The sequence below is a fragment of the Vulpes vulpes genome, chromosome 3 (assembly GCF_048418805.1).
Source record: "Vulpes vulpes isolate BD-2025 chromosome 3, VulVul3, whole genome shotgun sequence".
NCBI classification, from domain to species: Eukaryota; Metazoa; Chordata; class Mammalia; order Carnivora; family Canidae; genus Vulpes; species Vulpes vulpes.
The window spans coordinates 55,392,477-55,412,119 of NC_132782.1; the positions used below are offsets into that span (position 1 = coordinate 55,392,477).

At 36.1% G+C, this 19,643-nt stretch overlaps 1 protein-coding gene across 1 annotated transcript in view; it reads right to left on the reverse strand.

Annotated features, from left to right (window-relative positions):
- SENP2 (SUMO specific peptidase 2) overlaps positions 1-19,643 on the reverse strand; it is a 32,292-nt gene that overhangs the window by 9,543 nt on the left and 3,106 nt on the right. The window contains exons 3-12 of the mRNA XM_026007312.2: positions 15,676-15,809; positions 15,200-15,266; positions 13,361-13,451; positions 8,660-8,828; positions 6,860-6,963; positions 5,442-5,536; positions 4,977-5,028; positions 4,113-4,179; positions 2,310-2,486; positions 871-1,002 (exon numbers count right to left, since the gene is read on the reverse strand). Coding sequence (XP_025863097.2) covers positions 871-1,002; positions 2,310-2,486; positions 4,113-4,179; positions 4,977-5,028; positions 5,442-5,536; positions 6,860-6,963; positions 8,660-8,828; positions 13,361-13,451; positions 15,200-15,266; positions 15,676-15,809 — 1,088 coding nt within the window. The remainder of the gene's footprint in view (positions 1-870; positions 1,003-2,309; positions 2,487-4,112; positions 4,180-4,976; positions 5,029-5,441; positions 5,537-6,859; positions 6,964-8,659; positions 8,829-13,360; positions 13,452-15,199; positions 15,267-15,675; positions 15,810-19,643) is intronic.

Genomic DNA, 19,643 nt, shown 5'->3' on the forward strand with positions numbered 1-19,643 from the left:
TATTAACTGGAAAAATATACTTGAACATTAATATTTTATTTTTGAGTGGTGACACTTTAGAATATTTTTCTTTTACTTTTCCTGTACCTTCAAATTTTCTATCATAAATATATGACATTCATAATATAAAACAAAAATACTAGTTTTATATGAATGTGTTTATACATCATCCATCTGGAGAGGGGAGGGGAAAGGAAGACAAAGGGGAAAATGCAAGGACTTTGGGGAGTTAAGGAAAGGACCAGCGAGAACATGTGCAAGAACTCAGAGCTAGTTTTAGCTAAATATATAAAGATACGAGATGACAATTAGGCAAATTTTTACCATTATCACTCAAAGAAAAAGACACATTTTTACATATACATGTATGTATAGTGATCAGTCTATCCCTTTATTATTGAAAAAAATAAAATGGCTCTTATAAGAATTCGTCTAAAATAAAGTATCACTTGCTGCTTCCTTCTCATCAGCTACACCTAAGGTTCATAAAAATGTCACTGAAGAGGTGCCTGCCTGGCTGAGTCAGTAGAGTATGTGACTCCTGATCTTGGGGTCGTGAGTACAAACACCATGTTGGGCGTAGAACTTACTTTAAAAAAAAAGAATAAATCTGTAAAAAAAAAAAATCACTGAAGACTCCTCATAAATGAAGTGGTGGATGAAACAAAGAACTGATGCAGAAAAGTGAAACATGACTAATTAAAGACAGCAAAGAATCGCAACTGACCACTGTTTATGGTTTGAGATATTTCTGTTTTAGATGAAACTAAGAGCTGCTTTCCCAACCCCTTATAATTAGGTAGAGATCACTCTGGTTATAGACAGTAAATGGTTAAGCACAGTGATAGAATGGGAACAAAAAGAACTTACTTCATCATTGAGCCAGTGATAGTTCTTCAAGGTCTGGATATCACCTCGAGTGATTCGCAACTTGAAAGCACTACTTAGGATTTCATCTTGTGGGCCATGACCTAGGGCATTACTGATTTCCCTTTCCATGTCCTGAATTAGAAAGTCCAGAGGTTGTATTTTAAATAGAACCAGAATCAGATTTCAAGAGTCTGAGGCTAAAACAAACTTTTCATCTCTAAAATACAGAGCAGTCTAATGGTTAAAAAAAAAAAAAAAAGTTAGTTCAACTACTGGCTTCTGGAAATAATAATTTGGTAATAATATTTACATTTAAAGTGTAATTTCAACTATCCCATTACCATTTATTGAGCACTATGAGCCAAACATAGTACCAGATCCTTGAAGCACATCATTAATCCTTGCTTGTGCTGAAAGTATTATCACCAATTTACAGAAGAGGTGAACCTCAGAGAATTTACGTTATATGCTCAAAGTCAGACAGTTATTAAAAGGAAGAGCCCAGCCTGGAACCCAGGAGTGTCTAACTCTAGCCTTTGCTCCTTTCACAATATTCTTAAAGTATTTCCACACTTTCCTTATTTACCTATTAAACTTTTATTTTAAAACATCAATGTAATAGAATTAGGACCCCTAAGAGATGATACTATACAGTTTGGACATGAAGGGAATAAACAAACAGGGAGAAGCTGGAAAATGGAAGCAAGGTCTACCAACTGGGTCTTCATTGAATAGATGACTTCATGACTCTGAAGAATTATGCAGATAAATGCATATCATATTTAAGCCACTGAGATTGAATCTATAAACTCAATAGAAATTAGTTTCATTCAAGTATTTTAAATCTTGCTTCCTCCACTGCACACAACTATGCCGTTTTATGGCACTCCACTTGCATGTCCAATATATAGTAAGTGCTCACTGCACAGGACTACATAGGACCACCACCTACTAACAAAAATTGGAAAAGGAACCAACATACAGGCTCACCTTTAAAATGAGAATTTTTAACTACCTTCATTTCTTTGGCTTTTCAAATAAATTTTTACTATTTTCAAATGCAATTATCAATGAAAGGGACATTTTAGTAAACAATAATCACTTTTAAGAAATGCAATGAACTCATTCCTAATGCGAAACTCATAGTATGTAACCCAAAATATTTGAAGAAAATATACAAAGAACCCATTATGTCCCAATATATGTGACAAATATGTCTACTCACATTTGCTGAACTAATGTTCTGATCCCTTAGGCTACCTTCACAGATCACTAGTGATCAATGTAGCCAGTGACTAGATAGCCCTTGGACCTGATATCTTTCATACACTCATCCCTAGGCTGGAGAAACTCCTCAAAACAAAACATGTGTTCAAGTCTTGATAACTGAGGTTATTTAAAGATATGTCTCTTATTCTGATCAACACAAGAAATAATACCTCTGTAAGTTCAAGAAGATCATCCATCCTTTTATCCCTCTCTTTGCCTGAGCAATGTTTTTCTTTTGTCTCAAGTATTGACATTTTCCTCCTGAGTAAGCCATTGCTCCCACTGCCCAGGCGGAGTCGGGCTGACACCTCTTCGGATAGGTCAGGTTCCAGCTGGTGTCCCCTCCTCTGATCAAAAAAGTTTCTATATTCTATTGGCATGTTTGATATTTACACATATAAACATATATCACACATGAAACATAAAACAGTGCCATTATCCTGAAAGGAGAGAATTAGCAATCTCCCAAATAAGTAAAGGAGATTTCGCATATCTGTCTGTCCCTGAGAGAGGGAGCAAAAAAATGCTCAAGACCTAAGATTCACAGGACACCTCAATTACAAACCGTGAAGAACACTTGTCACTTTCCCTATAGGCAGCAAGAAAAGTATTTTCAGTTCTCTTAAGCCAATGAAAAACATGATGGTTACAAGACTTTTTGAAATGTTTTTTAAAAAGCAAAACATAAAAAAAAGAAGCAAAACATATGAACCATAATCCCATCACTCAGAATAAAGCATTATCATCCTTAGAATAAGTAAACTTGCTCTATTTCATTTTTAAAAATTATATACTACAGAAAAATTTACAGACCACTTAATTTTTGTAAAATTAATACCTATGTAAGCGCCATTTGGGATAGCAAATAGACCTCTGCCAGCATTCCAGAAACTCTGACAATATTCATCCTTATTGTGACCCTATGTAACCTTTAACACTGAATTTGAAGTAGGCCAACTTTTAAAACTAAGAAATGGAGTTAGAAAGAGAGCTTTAAACTGGAACTACAGTAACCTCAACATGCAGAGCCAGTACTCTTCACTCTAGCTAACTAAGTATCCAAGGCCTCGGAAACGGGCAGCTGCTGCCCCGACCCCAACCCAGGATCCCAGACAGCAAAGCCTTCAGGTTCAACACAGACAGAAGCACGACATAGTCTTCAGCCAGGTTCCAAATATGCTCCCTCTCTGTCCTCTCTCAGGCATAGTTCCCCTCTTTTTTTCAGCTAGTGTTCCACAGGTGATAAATGATAACTCAATACAAAAGGCTTCACTCCAAATGACTGGGAATGGGAATGTTCTGAGACTTAGACTAATCCTTACAAAGAGGTTTAATGGGAGAAAAACCTGATCAAACTAATACTTCACATAAGCAGTGCCCTAAACTTTGGTATTTCTATGTACCTTAAATGTGTCTAAAATTTCAAGTTGCCTTTAATTTAGAAATGTATTTCTTTTAGATACTGAGTGTTTAGTAAAAACATTTTGCTGCTATTATTTAAAATGTTGGTATCACTATGGAGATCCCTGGAACACTTTTTATTCCAGTACTTACACAGAAAAATGTAAAATCCAATAGAGCATGAGATTGCTAATATTTTCAAATAAACCTGAGATCTTAACTAAAAAGAAGGTCCTGAACATATTTTTCCTAAAGACCACATGGTTTTTTAAAATTCTCCAAAGGAAGCCAGGCAATGCAGATAAGTGTTGGGATAGAAGCATGTTGATCTCTCTCACAAAAAAAACAAAACAAAACAAAAAAAAACTGGCCACCATACAGAGATAAAAATCCGGGAATTTAGAAGGAAGCCAAAAGTTGTGTATCTTCAAAGCCTGCTGCTTTTTCAAAGAAAACAATGAAATTAGAAATCAAAATAATATTTTTCATTTCTCTTACTTTTCATGAGCACCATTTTAACATAGTTCAGGTCAAAGAGTAAAACATATAAAATTTAACTAGTTTCCACTTACACCTTCATTTTCAAGTCTGATTCCAACTGTCCTCTCTGTATCAGAAATTTTCCCCTTTGAACAACACCTGAGGAAAAATATTGGGAGAGTATAGACTGGATAATTTTAACCTGTAAATGTGAGATTAGTTTTAGAAATAAGACAATAATTTGTAAACAAAAACTGCCTTGAGTTTATATAGTCCTCTAAACCAAGGGTCAGCAAAATTTTTCTGAAAAAGGATAGTAAATATTTTGGGCACTGCAAGTCTTATGTTTTTGTTTTTGTTTTAAGTAATCTCTGTCTAAGGTGGGGCTAAAACTCACAACTCTGAAGAACCCAAGATCAAGGGTCACAGGTTCTACAGACTGAGCCAGCTAGGTGCCCCAAGTCTCACAGTTTTGTCACATCTTCTCAACTATCATAGTTTAAAAATAGCCAGATAGTATGTAAATGAATTAGCATGAATATGTTCCAATAAAACTTGACCTAAAAAAAATAGGCAGGTGGACCAGATATGGACAGTGGGCCATAGCTTACCCCATACTCTGCTATTAAAGGAACTATCATCCAAAATCCTAAAGGCACACAGAATTGCCTTTACTGTTCTTATACTAGAGGTGCTAATTCCTAAAGATGCCCACCACAATTGCACTCTTATCCAAGTGCCACCTGCATCTCCCAACCCCTAACACCCAGCAGAGAAGGACACCTTCCGAGTTAGTGTGGGCATCTGACACAACAGCTACCCACGTACCCATATATGCTGACCAGCTGTTAGAGCTGAGGAGAATTCATAATTCTTTAGACATAGTTATTCATTAATATAACTTATAAAGAAAATAATATATCAAAAGAAAACTTAGAATGAACTGAACCATGTACCTCTTCTCACTTCTCACTGAGCATAGCGGTCCCCTTGTTTCAACAACTCTATCTGTGAAGATGATAAAGAAAAGACTTTATGTTTCCTTTATTAATCAATCATATAGCTAGAATTTCAACTTACATAGTTTCCAAAGCATCAAGACATTCGCTTATCATTTAATGCCATTTAGTAAACAGCTAGTGGTGAAATATAAAGAAATTAACAAAATAAATATTAAGAAATGAAATTTTAGACTCACAAGATATCGCTAAGTAGAAGCTAGGAAAAATAATCAAGGGGTATTTTATGAATCTACTTCATCTTGAACAGTTTTCTACTAAACTACTTGTACTGGATAAGCCCAAGTCAAAGCCCTGGGGTCTGACAATGCTCTAAAGTTTGGTATACCATCTTTCACTAGGATGTCACTTCTCAATTTCATAGGCCAATATACGGAGACAGGGCTAAATCTGGGAACTCACATTGTTTTGGAACAAACTGAGTTGTTTTGACTCCGTGACTTTGCTCTTCCCCCCAGCCTTTGGTCTTTAATGTGTCCATCTGACTTCTTTGAGAGCTTAAGAACACAAAAAGTAAAGAAGGTCAGATACAAAAGGAAAGTCTACCATAAATATTCATCATCTCCATCTGACAAGCTTCTCGAAACAAGGGTTACTGATTACCCTATAACATCAAATTATGAGAGGATGCAACACAGCACCATCTGGGCCTGGAATACAAGGAGTGTAATCTTGATTCTAATACTTCAGCCAAATTACCTAACCTCCACTTTCAACATTGCTAGAATGGGATGTTCTCAATCCTCAGCACCACCTCAACCAAAAAAGCTCAGTGTGATAAAACTCAAGTTAAAAGCTGAAAAATTTTAAATGACATAATGAAATGGATCCTAAAATAATACAATAAAAGCAGGAATGTAAACAGCAAAATAGTTTGAGGATTTTGCTAACATGACAAGAGCAAAAGTTCATGAAGCATACTGCTGCTGCCAACAGTGACTAGTCAAAACAAAATACTAGCATTCTGCCGGAGTAAACTAAGAGGGAAAGAAAAAAGCTCACAACAAAAGTTAAAATTCCTAGACAAATAATCTTTTGCTATTTGTACATTCAACAAGCTAAGCAGTCTTGTGACTTTTTCACCTTCAACTTGCTGTTACATAATTTCCAGGATCCCCGCCCCCCACCTCTGCTGTGTATTCTCACACCACTTGTTAGAATTACCATGTGTGCCTCAATGCTGAGCTCACATATTTTCTGTCCTGTTTTTACAGGTGAATATAAAGCCAGACATCAGTTTCTTCTGCCACTGTCATGTTTTGCCCAAAGCATTAGAGTATTTAACAATAAGTCCTATAAGGAAAACTTTCTATAACCTGGGGTGACTTTAATCTTGTCTCTAAAGTGGAAGACTTTCAATCTTGCAAAAATGCATTCACTGAAATGCCATAGGGACTGTGTGTGTATCAGAGAGAGAGGCTAGGGTGGGAGGGAGGGAGAACTGGGCAGGAAAGGAGAAGGAGGGGGAAGAGACCAGAAAAAGACAAGACACTAAGGGAAATGTAAATGTATGTGCTGGAGAGGTTGGAAAACATTCTGTTCTCCAAGAACCTGACTTCAACCTGTAATTCTACTTTTCTATATCAGAGTTTCAGGAGTTCATGTGAACAAAAGATTCTAAAGCTAACAGAAAAATCTATTTTGTAAAACCACTACACTCTATATATCTCATTACTAGATATAATGTTCAGACAAATTATAAGGCCAGTTCTCACAATGCAAATCTCTTTTCTCAACAGAGCCTTTCTCACCAATCCCCTCTCCAAAAATAAGGAAAAAGATGTGTGGCAAAGCATTTATTTTTGTTAGCTCATTTTTACCTGTGATAAGTTGGAGTTCCAGGAGAAACAGAGTTTCCATGACCACCTTCTTTAAGTCGCTCCAGTAACCTTCGGTATTTCTCTCTTTCCTCTTTTTGAACACCCTACATAAAAGAATGTCACTTAAGTATTAACACATTAAAACTATCATTAAATTATAACTAGAGACTACAAGGTCAAATGCAGCCCAGGATGTGTTTTATTTGCCAGCACTTTTAAATGTTCTTTTAATTACCAACTTTATAAATTTGAAAAGAAAAACCCTAAAATTTAGCCTCTTCCAAAAAACTGAATCAACACTCTGGAGCCATGTAGTCCTTAGATGGGCCATTGACTCCACTCCACTCCACTCCTTTTCATTATCTGCTAGACTCTGGTGGCATCTGGGTTTTTGACAGCAGTTTTTGTCAATCACGAAACACTCAACAGAAATAATCCACCTGCATATTCAGAATATTCAGTTTCCAAAATGGATCTGGTCCCACCAAAATCACCAATGACTTCCACAGCCAGATCCAGCAGACACTTCCTCAGCCCTTATGTTACTTGACCTCTCTTACCAACACCTCACGCTGCTGACCTCCTTGTGCCTTCCTAGACAACACACTCCTGATTTATCTTCTCAAGTTTCCACTGCTGACTATTTCTTCTGCCTGCCCCCAAATGCTGATGGCCTGCCCATTATCTCTTCTCTCACACTACATTCTCTCAGTGAGTACTCTCTCCAGCTCCCTTGATTTATCCAACACCAATATACAGAAGATTCAGAAATGTGTCTCCAACCCTGCCTTCTTCTCATAACTCCCATCACCTATATCCAAGAGTCTACGGGAGAGGTCTTCTTGGGTATTTCACCGGCACTTTAAACAATGTCCAAAACTGAAGACATCATCTTCCCCCTAAACACATAGGGTATCTTAGTCAGTGACATGTATTTATCCAAAACTGAAATCTGAGACTCAGGCTCCTTTCTCTAACTTTATATTACCCTTAGCTAATGAATATGCACTTGCTAATATTACCTTCTAATATTTCTAGAATATATCCTGTGTATACCTTATATATTTGCTCAGTCCCATCTCTGATTTCTCATTGAAGAGGTACTGAAGTACTCAGTCCATTCCTCTCTTTGCTTGCCTCCACTGATTACAACTACTTAGGTACAAGCTACTCAATTTTTGAATTGCTGACAACTAGCACAACACCTGGACCTCAAATAAATAATTCTTTGACTAATTAAACTAAGTGGCTCAAAAAATCATCTAGAAAATCATGACAGGTGATGGTCCTGGGAATGCCAAGTACAGGAATAATTCTAAATTCTCCTAGAATAAGCAGAGATCTCAAGAGGGAAGTAAAAAGAAGACTGTTGATGAAGACATCATGCATAGTGCCTTGAAAAAGGAAAAAGTGGACACGTTCACTGTTTACTTCGCTCAGTCACAATTATGCCTTATAAAAGAAACAAGTTAGAAGTCAAACACCCAAAAGGAATATAATCTCCTCATTTCCTAGCATGATTCCTTTTTTGTCCTATAGTGAAAAAAAAAAATCTGAAACTTGACTAAATTATGTATGTATACAGTATCTCTAGAAGGGTATATACAAGTACCAGCAGTTACTTGCTAAATAACCATCAGACAAGGTCATGGGGCCAGGTACTGTAAGGGAGACTGGGAAATTTATAGTCACTGTACACCTTTCCATCCATTCTGAATTCTGTACCCCAGGACACACATTACTTACTCCCCTAAAAACCATAACCTGTTTTTAAAAAGAGATCAGGCTAAAAGGGCTTACCTCCTCCACGGTACAGTGGGGACGCCTCAGACCCTTGCCACCCTCTTCAGAAATCATCTCTGTTACAACCTGTTCCTGAGGCTTCCAGGTTAAGGAACTCTCTGAAGCGCCTTTGCTATGACGACGGCCCCCTGGTCTTCTGTTGTACCCCTCTGAGTTCAAAGTAAAACTGAGAGAAAAAAAAGAAAAAGTTACCAACAAACTCCTTAAATTACTGGAATCTAAGCTCCCAGACCATCCTGCGATTAAGCTGTGTTAAGCCTGTTCCTGTCAAATCAGACAACTACTATTCACAAAAGTTCAATCTATCTCTAGTTCAGAGGATACCCTGGCATTCTGCTATGGAATATCTGTCTACAGTCACCAGGATTGCCACACGAAAGTCTCTGCCTTCTTCCTTGACCCCAACTGTCCAACCACAACTGTGGATTTAGCTCTCTTGTGACACATACCCTCTCTGGTACTACACTTTTCCTTTAATCATGTCTGGACCACTGGATTAATTATTGGTGTCATTATTTGTTTAATGTCTACATCCCACACTAAACTTTAAATTCCATGAAAACAGAGATTACATCCTTTCACCATTGTATCCTAGTACAGGATCTAGGCCACAAGGCATTCAGTGAATATCTACTGAATGCTAAATTAATGAATGCTAAAGAAATAGAAGCCATGAAGCCCCCACCTAGTCCTTATTGCTGCTATCTGATAGAAACCGCTTTTCTTAAAGTTACCAATAATCTGTCAAACTGGTATCATACCCCTATTGATGTGATGTTTTAGAAAGGATAAACCACCGAGGTAGTATTTTTTCAGAAAAAAAAAAAAAAAAAAAAACCCAACAGGATAATCTTGAACAAGAAACAAGTAAACATCAGACAAAATTAGGGAACATTCTACAAAAGAAATGCCTTCTACTCTAAAAATATTCATGCCATCAAAGACAAAGAAAGGCTAAGGAATTGTTCCAGATTAAAGGAGATCAAAAAGACATGAAAATTAAATATAATGCATGATCTTGCACTGAATTCTGGACCAGAAAAAAAAATCTCTATAATGGAAAAATTTAAATGAAACAACATAATAGTATTGTATCAATGTTATATTTTCCTTTTCTTTTTTATTTTTTAAAAGATTTTATTTATTTATTCATGAGAGACAGAGAGAGAGGCACAGACATAGGCATAGGGAGAAGCAGGCTCCTTGAGGGGAGCCCGATGCAGGACTCGATCCCAGGACCCTGGGATCATGCCCTGAGCCAAAGGTAGATGCTCAACCACTGAGCCACCTAGGCACCCCCAATGTTAAATTTTCTAATTTTGTTTATCTGTGATTATGTAAGTCAATGTCCTCAGTCTTAAGAAATAAACGTATGATTAAAGGGGCATGAATCTAAGATTTACCCTCAAATGCTTCAGGAAAAAAAATATTAGCTATATATGATAGCATGATGAAGCAAATATGGCAAAATGGTAATAACTGGTAAATATGGATCAGATATACTCATCTACAAAGTTTTAAAATACATGAAGACAAATACTGACATAGCTAGATGGAAAAATAAAAAAAATCCACAATTGTAGTAGAAAACATCAACATTCTTCATTTATCAATCAGTAAACAAGTAGAAAATCACTAAGACCAGTAAAACATTATCAGCCAACTTGACCTATGTGACAATTATAGAACATTCCACCTAACAACAACAGAATATGTATTCTTTTCAAGTGCACACTGAACATCACCCAGCAGACCATATTCTAGGACCTAAAACAGATGGTTAACACATTTTAAAGAACTGAAACTATACTATAAAATACATTCTCTGACCATAATGGAATTAAATGAGAAATAACAAAATGATACTTATTCATACTTTCTCTTTTAGCCCTACAGGCAGTTATTTATCCAACTGCAAAGGGGCTGCTTTCAGTTAATGTCTCATTCTTAAACATGAATGAAGAGCCAAAGATTACCAGATATTTGAACAAAGACTCTAATATGAAAAGATGTTTGCATCCCCATGTTCACCTAAGCATTATTTACAATAGCCAAGACATGGAAGCAAGCTAAGTGTTCATAGATAGATGAATGGATAAAGAAAAGACACAGTAGGGATCCCTGGGTGGTGCAGCGGTTTGGCGCCTGCCTTTGGCCCAGGACGGGATCCTGGAGACCCGGGATCGAGTCCCATGTCGGGCTCCCGGTGCATGGAGCCTGCTTCTCCCTCTGCCTGTGTCTCTGCCTCTATCTCTCTGTGTGTGTGTGTGACTATCATAAATAAATAAAAATTAAAAAAAAAAAAAAAAAAAAAAAAAGAAAAGACACAGTAAACATTATTAAACCACAAAAAGGAAGGAAATCTTGACACTTGCAACAACACAGAGGGACCCTAAGGGTATGATGTTAAGTGAAATAAGTCAGAGAAAGACAAATATGATCTCACTTATATATGGAATCTTAACAAATAAACCCAAAGTCATAGGTGCAAACCTCCAGTTATTAAGTAAATAAGTCATGGGATATAATGCACAGCATGGTGACTATAGTTAATAATATTATATTGTATATTTAAAAGTTACTAAGAGAGTAGACATTAAAAGTTCTCATCACAAGAAAAAAAAACATGTAACTCTGGATGGTGATAGGCATAATTAACCAAACTGATTACAGTGATCATTATCACTAAATATCTAATCATTAGATAAATATCTAATGTAAATATCTAATCATTATATTGTAGACCTGAAATAAATGTTAGTTATAGCTCAATTTAAAAAAAAACAAAAACAAAAACAAAAAACGACTCTAATATGAAAGATAAAATCAAACCAAAGTGGGGGAAGGAATTTAGAGGAAATAAAGTAGGGAAAAGAAATTTTAAAATAATTAACAGCTTTAGAGAGATAAGAAAAGATATTGCATCCATCTTTGCCTTTCTTTTTTTTTTTTTAAGTAATCTCTGTGCCCAGCAGGGGGCTAGAACCCACAACCCCAACATCAAGAGCCACATTCTCCACCAACTGAGTCAGCAAGGCAGCCCCTTTTTTGCCTCTTTTAATAAGATTCTTAGAACAAGAAAAAAAAAGTGTAAGAGGAGGGAGTGAAAGGATTCTTCCTACTTAAAAACTACAACATCCCTCCTCAAAAAAAAATCAGTATAAAATTTCTTTTTTAGGGAAAAGAACAACAAAAGAGAATATATAGAGAAATTAGATCAATCAGATCAATATGGAGAAAAATTAGGTCTACTATCCAAGCAATAGAAATTCTAGAGTGTGAGAATACAAAAAGGAGAAGAAAATTATTACAAAAATAAGAACATTTCACATAAATGATGTGCATTCAGTATATTATAAAAACTTTTCATGGTTTCTGAACTTTCCACATATATATTATACTTCAAAAATAAAGTTTATAGAAAAATTAAGTTTAGGGAAGGTGAGTGGGAGGGTGGGTAAAATAGGTGATGGGGATTAAAGAGCAGACTTATGATGAGCACGGAGTAATGTGTAGAATTGTTGAATCACTGGACTATATACCTGAAACTAACATAATACTGTATATTAACTATACTGGAATTAGAATTTAAAACTTAATAAAAAAAACCTAAAGTTTAGGGGCACTTGGGTGGCTCAGTCGGTTAAATGTCCGACTCTTGGTTTTGGCTTGGGTCGTGATCTCAAGGTTGTGGGATAGAGCCTCACATCCAGCTCCACTCTTAGCATGGAGTCTTCTGGAGATTCTCTCTCTCTCATCCTCTCCTTTGCCCCTCCTCACTGCTTGTATGAGAATGCACAAATAAATAAATAAATAAATAAATAAATGAATGAATGAATGAAATAAAATCCTTTAAAAAAAATAAAACAGGGATGCCTGGGTGGCTCGATCCCGGAGTCCCGGGATGGAGTCCCATATCGGCCCCCTTGCATGCAGCCTGCTTCTCCTGTCTCTGTCTCTCTCTGCCTCTCTCTGTGTCTCTCATGAATAAGTAAATAAAATCTTTAAAAAAAAAAATTAAAAATAAAACAAAGTTTTTTGGTTTTTTTAAAGATTTATTTATTTTTTTTATATTTTTTTTAATTTTTTTTTATTTATTATTTATGATAGACATAGAGAGAGAGAGGCAGAGACACAGGAGGAGGGAGAAACAGGCTCCATGCTGGGATCCCAAAGTGGGACTGGATCCCAGGACTCCAGGATCGCGCCCTGGGCCAAAGGCAGGCGCTAAACCACTGAGCCACCCAGGGATCTCCCTAAAACAAAGTTTAGAAGTGAGCAACAAATCATTTTAAAAGGTTTTCAAAATCTGATGCTATATGAGGCGCCTGGATGGCTCAGTTGGTTAAGTGTCTGCTTTGGCTCAGGTCATGATCCCAAGGTCCTAGGATTGAGCCCCACATTGTACTCTCTGCTCAGCAGGCAGGCTGCTTCTCCCTCTCCTTCTGCCTGCCACTCCCCCTGCTTGTGTGCTCTCTTTCTGTCAAATAAGTTAAAAAAAAAAAAATCAGATACTATAAGCATATGCTACGGTATAGAGAAAGTAACACACACCTGAGTTCAAATTTTTCAATAGCTGTATGATATCTGGCAACTTACTAACTTCAAAGTCCTTTTTAACAAGATTACATAATAGAACAAAAGAATGCCTAGCAAGAGCCAACACCTAATAAGTACTAAGTTTCCATTTACACTTACCCAAAGGAAGGCAGGACTCTTCGGGGCTGATCTCGGGTTACTGTCACTCTGATCTTTGGATAGTCACTTATTCCATTAGGGGATTTATTACCTATTTTAAAAATGCATTTGTAATTGTAAAAAAACAAAACAAAAACAAACCCAAACCTGTGAACAGTCTGCATTAGAAAATCTGTGAGTGGTCTATATTGTAGAACTAAATATCTTATTCTTTCACATGCTATTACTATACAACACAGAGATTCAACACAAACTGTAAAAAGTTGAAGAAAAGCAATAGTGCTTTATCTGTATTTGATCCCAGGGACACAGTAAAAATTCACAGGCAAGCTTTTCTAGTTTCACTTGCTGTAGCATCAAGAAGCATGAGGAACTCATGATTACAACTCCATGTAATCAAATCAAATTGAGTGAGTTGTTCAAATCATTTCTTCTTCCCAAGAAAACAGGAGTTATTTTTAAATGAAAATCTGCTATATGTTACTACATTTCACTGGAAGCTTCCATCACTTATGAGATGGTCACTATATTTCAAAAAACGGTAACCAAACTTTTATCAGCCACATTTACTGCTAGAGCTACTGCACAGGTATGGAGCTCCTGAGGACTCAAAAATGTAAAGAGATCTAAAACTGAAAGTTTTTCCATGAGTCTGTAGCAGCAAACTTAAACTGACCTGAATTCCTTTGTTTGCAAAACCTGATTTGAACCAATGTTCAATTCTAATGGGATTTTTTAAAATAATATTCAATAAACACGATATATATAAAATATGAAAAATTCTAAATTCCCCAGTACACCTTTAAGGATTTCAGATAAGAGACTGTAGACTTCTTTATGCAAGAAACGTGCCCCAGGAATACCTGTGCTTCTCTGACAAGGCTACATGAATACATAGAAATATAGTGCTGACAGCTCGGCACAAGACAAACATACCATCCCTTCCATATGTCCATTTTAATAATAAATCATTTTTAACTATATTCAAGCAATTATGAATAGATTATAATATCTAATTTATATTAACTTTTAAAATAAAATGAAAAACTTCATAAAAGTATCATCTTTACTCCAGGTCCTTTGGAACTAGATTCTCAGACTCAGGGGTGTGTGTTTACTCCCTTTTGCTCTTCTCTGCCACCAGAGATACTTTACTTAAAAAGCTTGAGAGGAAACTTACTACTGTAAAGTTTTTATTATTTCCTTAGTTTCTTCCACTTTTAACTTCTGAACCCACAACTTATCTAAAAGCTTTTATCCCTTTCTCTCAAACTTCATAGACCTGTGTGACAGAGATCACAGTCATCTTCTGGAGTCCAGATTCTTCCTTTTTTTCGCCATGATAGAATTTTAAGTTATGTACAACAATTATAATTCAGTTTTGGGCTCCAAGAATGACATGGAGGCTCCCAATCCATAAAGCTATCAGAACTGAAAACCTAAAGTTGTTCCCCCATTAGATGATGTCCCTGAAAGACAGGGTTTATTTATTTTGTTATTTGTTTTGTATTTTGTTATAAAAGATTTTATTTATTATTTTGTCATTCTGTTATTCTTGATAACACATGCCTGACACAGAGTAAGCTCGCAGGAAATGTTTTTTTAATGAGTGAACCCTGAACTAAGTCACATTAAAGACAATGATAATACAAATAGAAAACACAAACAGTAAATTCAATGACAATTCTAAAGGAAAACTATTTAATTTTTAGAAGGTAGAGAGAATATGTCTGTTTTCCCAACACAACCCAAATGAGTGTTTTTCTTTCATATTCTCAAAACTCAGAAAACAGAGGCAGAAAGAGGTAGAGGAAAGCAGAAGATCTCTGATCGCCTCACCCAGTTTCAGCATGTTGTTCCAGGGTCCAGAACCTGTCAGTTCACAAGACGATGAGTTCGAAAATACCTTAAAACCAAATAGAATCACCTCTGTAGTATCTCAATTTTAGAATTTAAATAAGTTTTTAATATTAAAAAAAAATCACTCTATTGGTGATGATTTCGCTAGCTCATGGAAGAGACATCATCAGTAGACCAAAAGTTAAATTGGTGAAGACTCACAAAATTATGTATAAAATAACAATTTCAGGTTCTCTACAAATGCTTAAGAACAGATGTATTACTAATTGAGCTCTTTATAAATATTTTTTAAATGTGTATTTTCTTAACCTTTAACTTCTTGGCCTTTATATCAAGGCTTATAAACATATCAAAGTCATTCTACTCAATTCCTAAAAAGAGAATATTTCTAAAATTTCACTTTAATGATTAAGTATGAAGATCAGTAGCCCCAATGGAACCCTATCCCCACTGACCTCTCCTGAAGGGGCCACATTCCGTGTTCCATTACAAGCAGAGGTTACCATGGGCTTTGTGGTCAGCTGGAATGGGAATCCAAATAAGCTGGCAGCATTGTAGAGACTGGTTTTGACTTGGTGAATGAAATAATCTAGACAATATAATATAGATTACATTTACATACATATATAGAGTAATAAACTTCTAGCAAAAAAATTAGATTATATCTTAGAAAAGACCTCTCTCGATCTTTATTAGAAGTATTATTTTCAATCACTGAGATAAGAAGGTATCCATAAACGTAATCTTTCTCCTATCTTAATAACTAGAATTCCAATATTGTGATTTGGAGGGGTTTGGGGTTGTTTTGTTTTGTTTTACATAGGCTCTTCACCCAACATGGGGCTTGAACTCACGACTCTGAGATCAAGAGTTACATGTGGGCTGCCTGGGTGGTTCAGTTGGTTAAGTGTCTGACTTGTGATTTTGGCTCAGGTCATGATCTTGGGATTGTGAGACTGAGTTGGGAGTTGAGCTCTAAGCTGGTCGCGGTTCCTGCTTAAGATTCTCTCTCTCGGAGGATCCCTGGGTGGCTCAGTGGTTTAGCACCTGCCTTTGGCCTGGGGCGTGATCCTGGAGACCTGGGATCAAGTCCCACATCGGGCTCCCTGCATGGAGCCTGCTTCTGTCTCTGCCTCTCTCTGTGTGTGTCTTTCATGAATAAATAAATCAATAAAATTAAAAAAAAAAAAAAAAGATTCTCTCTCTCCCTTGCCCCTCCTGCCCCATCACACTTTCTCCCCCTCTTAAAAAAAAAAAAAAAAGTCACGTGCTCCACAGACCAAGCCAACCAAGTGCCCCTGGCTTTTGTTTGTTTGTTTGTATTTTTGGGTTTTTTTAAGTAAGCTCTAGGCCCAGCGTGAGGTCTGAACTCAGGACCCCAAGTTTAAAAGTCACGTGCCCTACCAGCTGAGCTAGCCGGGCATCCCATGATTTTTGTGTTTCAATAAGATATCTCTTCTGGAATCCTATGAAAACATTAAACCCTCATTTCAGCAAATCACACACTGATTCATAGAGAAATGGCCTGAAATGACAACTTTTAAGCAATGAGTTCTTTGGAATATACAAAATAAATAAACCAGAGAGATAGCGGCATAACTTAACCTGTAGCATGTAGACACTATGTATGGCAGAATTTTACAGGAAGCACTAGAAGTTACTCACTGGTTTGTCCTTATTTCCTGGGCAGGTGACAATATATTCCTCAGTAACTACTTACTCAGTACCTATTATTTATTGGCTACTTGAGGTAGAATTAGTGAAGTATAAAACATGCAGCTCTTAAACCTCTATGATGAAATAAGGCTGTATCCCTCTACTGGAGAAGGTATGTTAGATCTGATGTACCCCTCCCTGTCACCAAAAATAAGAATGACAAAATAAGTAAGTAGATAAATAAGGGGGAAGGGTAGATTTCAGTGCCTGCCACACTTCCTCCTTTTATGACACTACCCTTTCCTCATTTCCTACACTGCTGACTGGCTCTCCACAATTTCCTTTCTATTTCCCAAGTAAGGGTATTTCATAGCACTAGTTTGAGAGAAAAAGACCATCATTTTACCCACCTTCTGCATTAGAGAAAAAAAATCCTGAAATTAAAATGGTGGCTTTTAAAGAACAAGCACTCCAAAACATATAAAATAGAAAATAGAAAGATAGGAGAATAACTTAAACAACAGACAGAATGTGATAGCTAAGTGAAGCAGAATGCAATTTGAAGTAATTTGTAACTAGAGAATAGGTAAAAGTATCAAAGTTTGCAAATTACTTGTTTCTCATTCTGAGACTTAGAGAATTCCAGGTTATCCCTCTAGTAATGTTGACGGATATTATTTATTCATTTATATTCTGCTGCACTTTCTTAAATGGAAGAGTAAGAGCATTAGAGATTGGTGCTTACCCCGCAGACTGTCATCCAGACCCCAGAGGGAATGGGGTATTCCTAATAACTAACATAGTTAAATAGTGGATGGTAAAAAAAAGTATTGTAATACTTATTTTCCTACAAACTTGTCAAAATCTGAGTAGTCCTTGAGATTATGCCAAAAATATCTCAACAACTCAAAAAAGGAGGAGGAAGAGATAGAGGAGGGGGAGGAAGGCAGGCTGGCTTGCTTCATCTATAAAATGGGGATAAGACCATCTTCATTCACAACAGACTAAGTCAGATCTCTTAAAATCCCTTTCATCTCTAAGATCATGAGTCTGCGATTCTAAGATCTTCCTTTTCATTTTACCCTCCTTTTTTTTCTCTCAAAAGAAACCAAGAGAGTTGTATTGTCCAACATAGTTGCCAGTGAATACATGTAGTCACCTAAGATTATATTTAATTAAAATTAAATTCAGCTCCTCAATCACACTGGCCCCAATTCAAGTGCTCAATAGGCATTATCACAGAGATATCCATCAGAAGCATTGATGTAGACCTTTACAAATTCTGCCATAATATTATATCTGCTACCCACTGCTTCCCCCTTGGCTTAGGTTCTTTCTATAGTTTCCACTCAGAAAATTACAATACCTATTTCATGTAAATCATGGAGGGAGAAAAGGAAGGAAGTCCATGAAATAGATGATTACCATAATTATTTCAGGAACCTTCTATAATACCATTGTCAAAATTCTTTTTGTTTTTCTTGTTTTGATTGAAGTATAGTTCAGAAACAATGCTACATTAGTTTCAGATGTTACCACTCTCAAAGGTCTTTACCACACTGTTATTTATTTACACTTTTGTTTAAAATTGACTCATATTTTTTGCTAAATAAATGTATTTGAGGGGTTGCCTAGGTAGCTCAGTCAGTTAAGAGTCTGCCTTCAGCTAAGGTCATGATCCCAGAGTCCTGGGATTGAGCCTGTATTAGGCTCCCTACTCAGCAGCCATTCCCCCTGCTTGTGCTCTCTGGCTCTCTCTGCCTGTCAAATAAATAAATAAAAATCTTTAAAAATAAATAAGTAAATAAATAAATGTATTTGAAAGGTAACTTTATATCACTACTATAAATATAAAGGAACATTATTTGCCTTATACAGAAATTAAACAACAATATTAAGTTCTAGCTGTAGCTGTTAAAAGAAGGGAGAATCATATGTAAAACATACTAGCATTAAATCAAGATTTTCTGCTTGAAATAATCCAAAAATTAAAAACAAATAAAAGGGTACAACTTTTACCACATAACTCACATGCTATACTTAATGCTATGAAATGTTGTATCCCCTAAAATCATTTCCTGAACTGATATCTATCCTGTGCTTTGGGAAATACTGTCCTAATCAATTTAGTATAAATCTGGCATTCAAAGTCCTCTAAATTTGATATACCTCTCTCTAACCAACTTTTCCTTGGAGTTCTATCCACTGTTTCCTGAATTGCACAACTCTCCTATGCTGTTCCCTCTACCTAGAATGCTTTTCCTTCCTATTGCTCTGTTGATATCCCACCCATCCTTTAAAATCCATCTCACACACTCTTTCATCAAATATTTACTGAGACTTTTAATCAGCTGAAAATTGGACAGTGTTTTGTTACTATCTTTCTTATTTCACTCATCACATCCCTACTGACATTAGTAATTATTTATATGCTTGTCTTATACCCTCTATGATACAGTCATATACCTATACAATTGTAAGGTCCTTAAAAATAGAGACCCTATCTTATTCATTTTTCTTTTTCCTGTAGAATCTAACATATTGCTTAGCAGTAAGACATGCTCAATAAGTACTCCTTGGATTTAAATGAAATGAAATCTTAACAGACATGTCTACTCCGAAGGTAGATTGAAATTCACATTCATTCTTGAAACAAAGGAATTACTATTATAGCACTCCATTGTGCCTTTTTCCTTTAATCTAGTTTTGTTCTCTTCTATCAAGCTACATCTAGCCCTCTGGATACAGAGAAGTAAATGATTTGGGG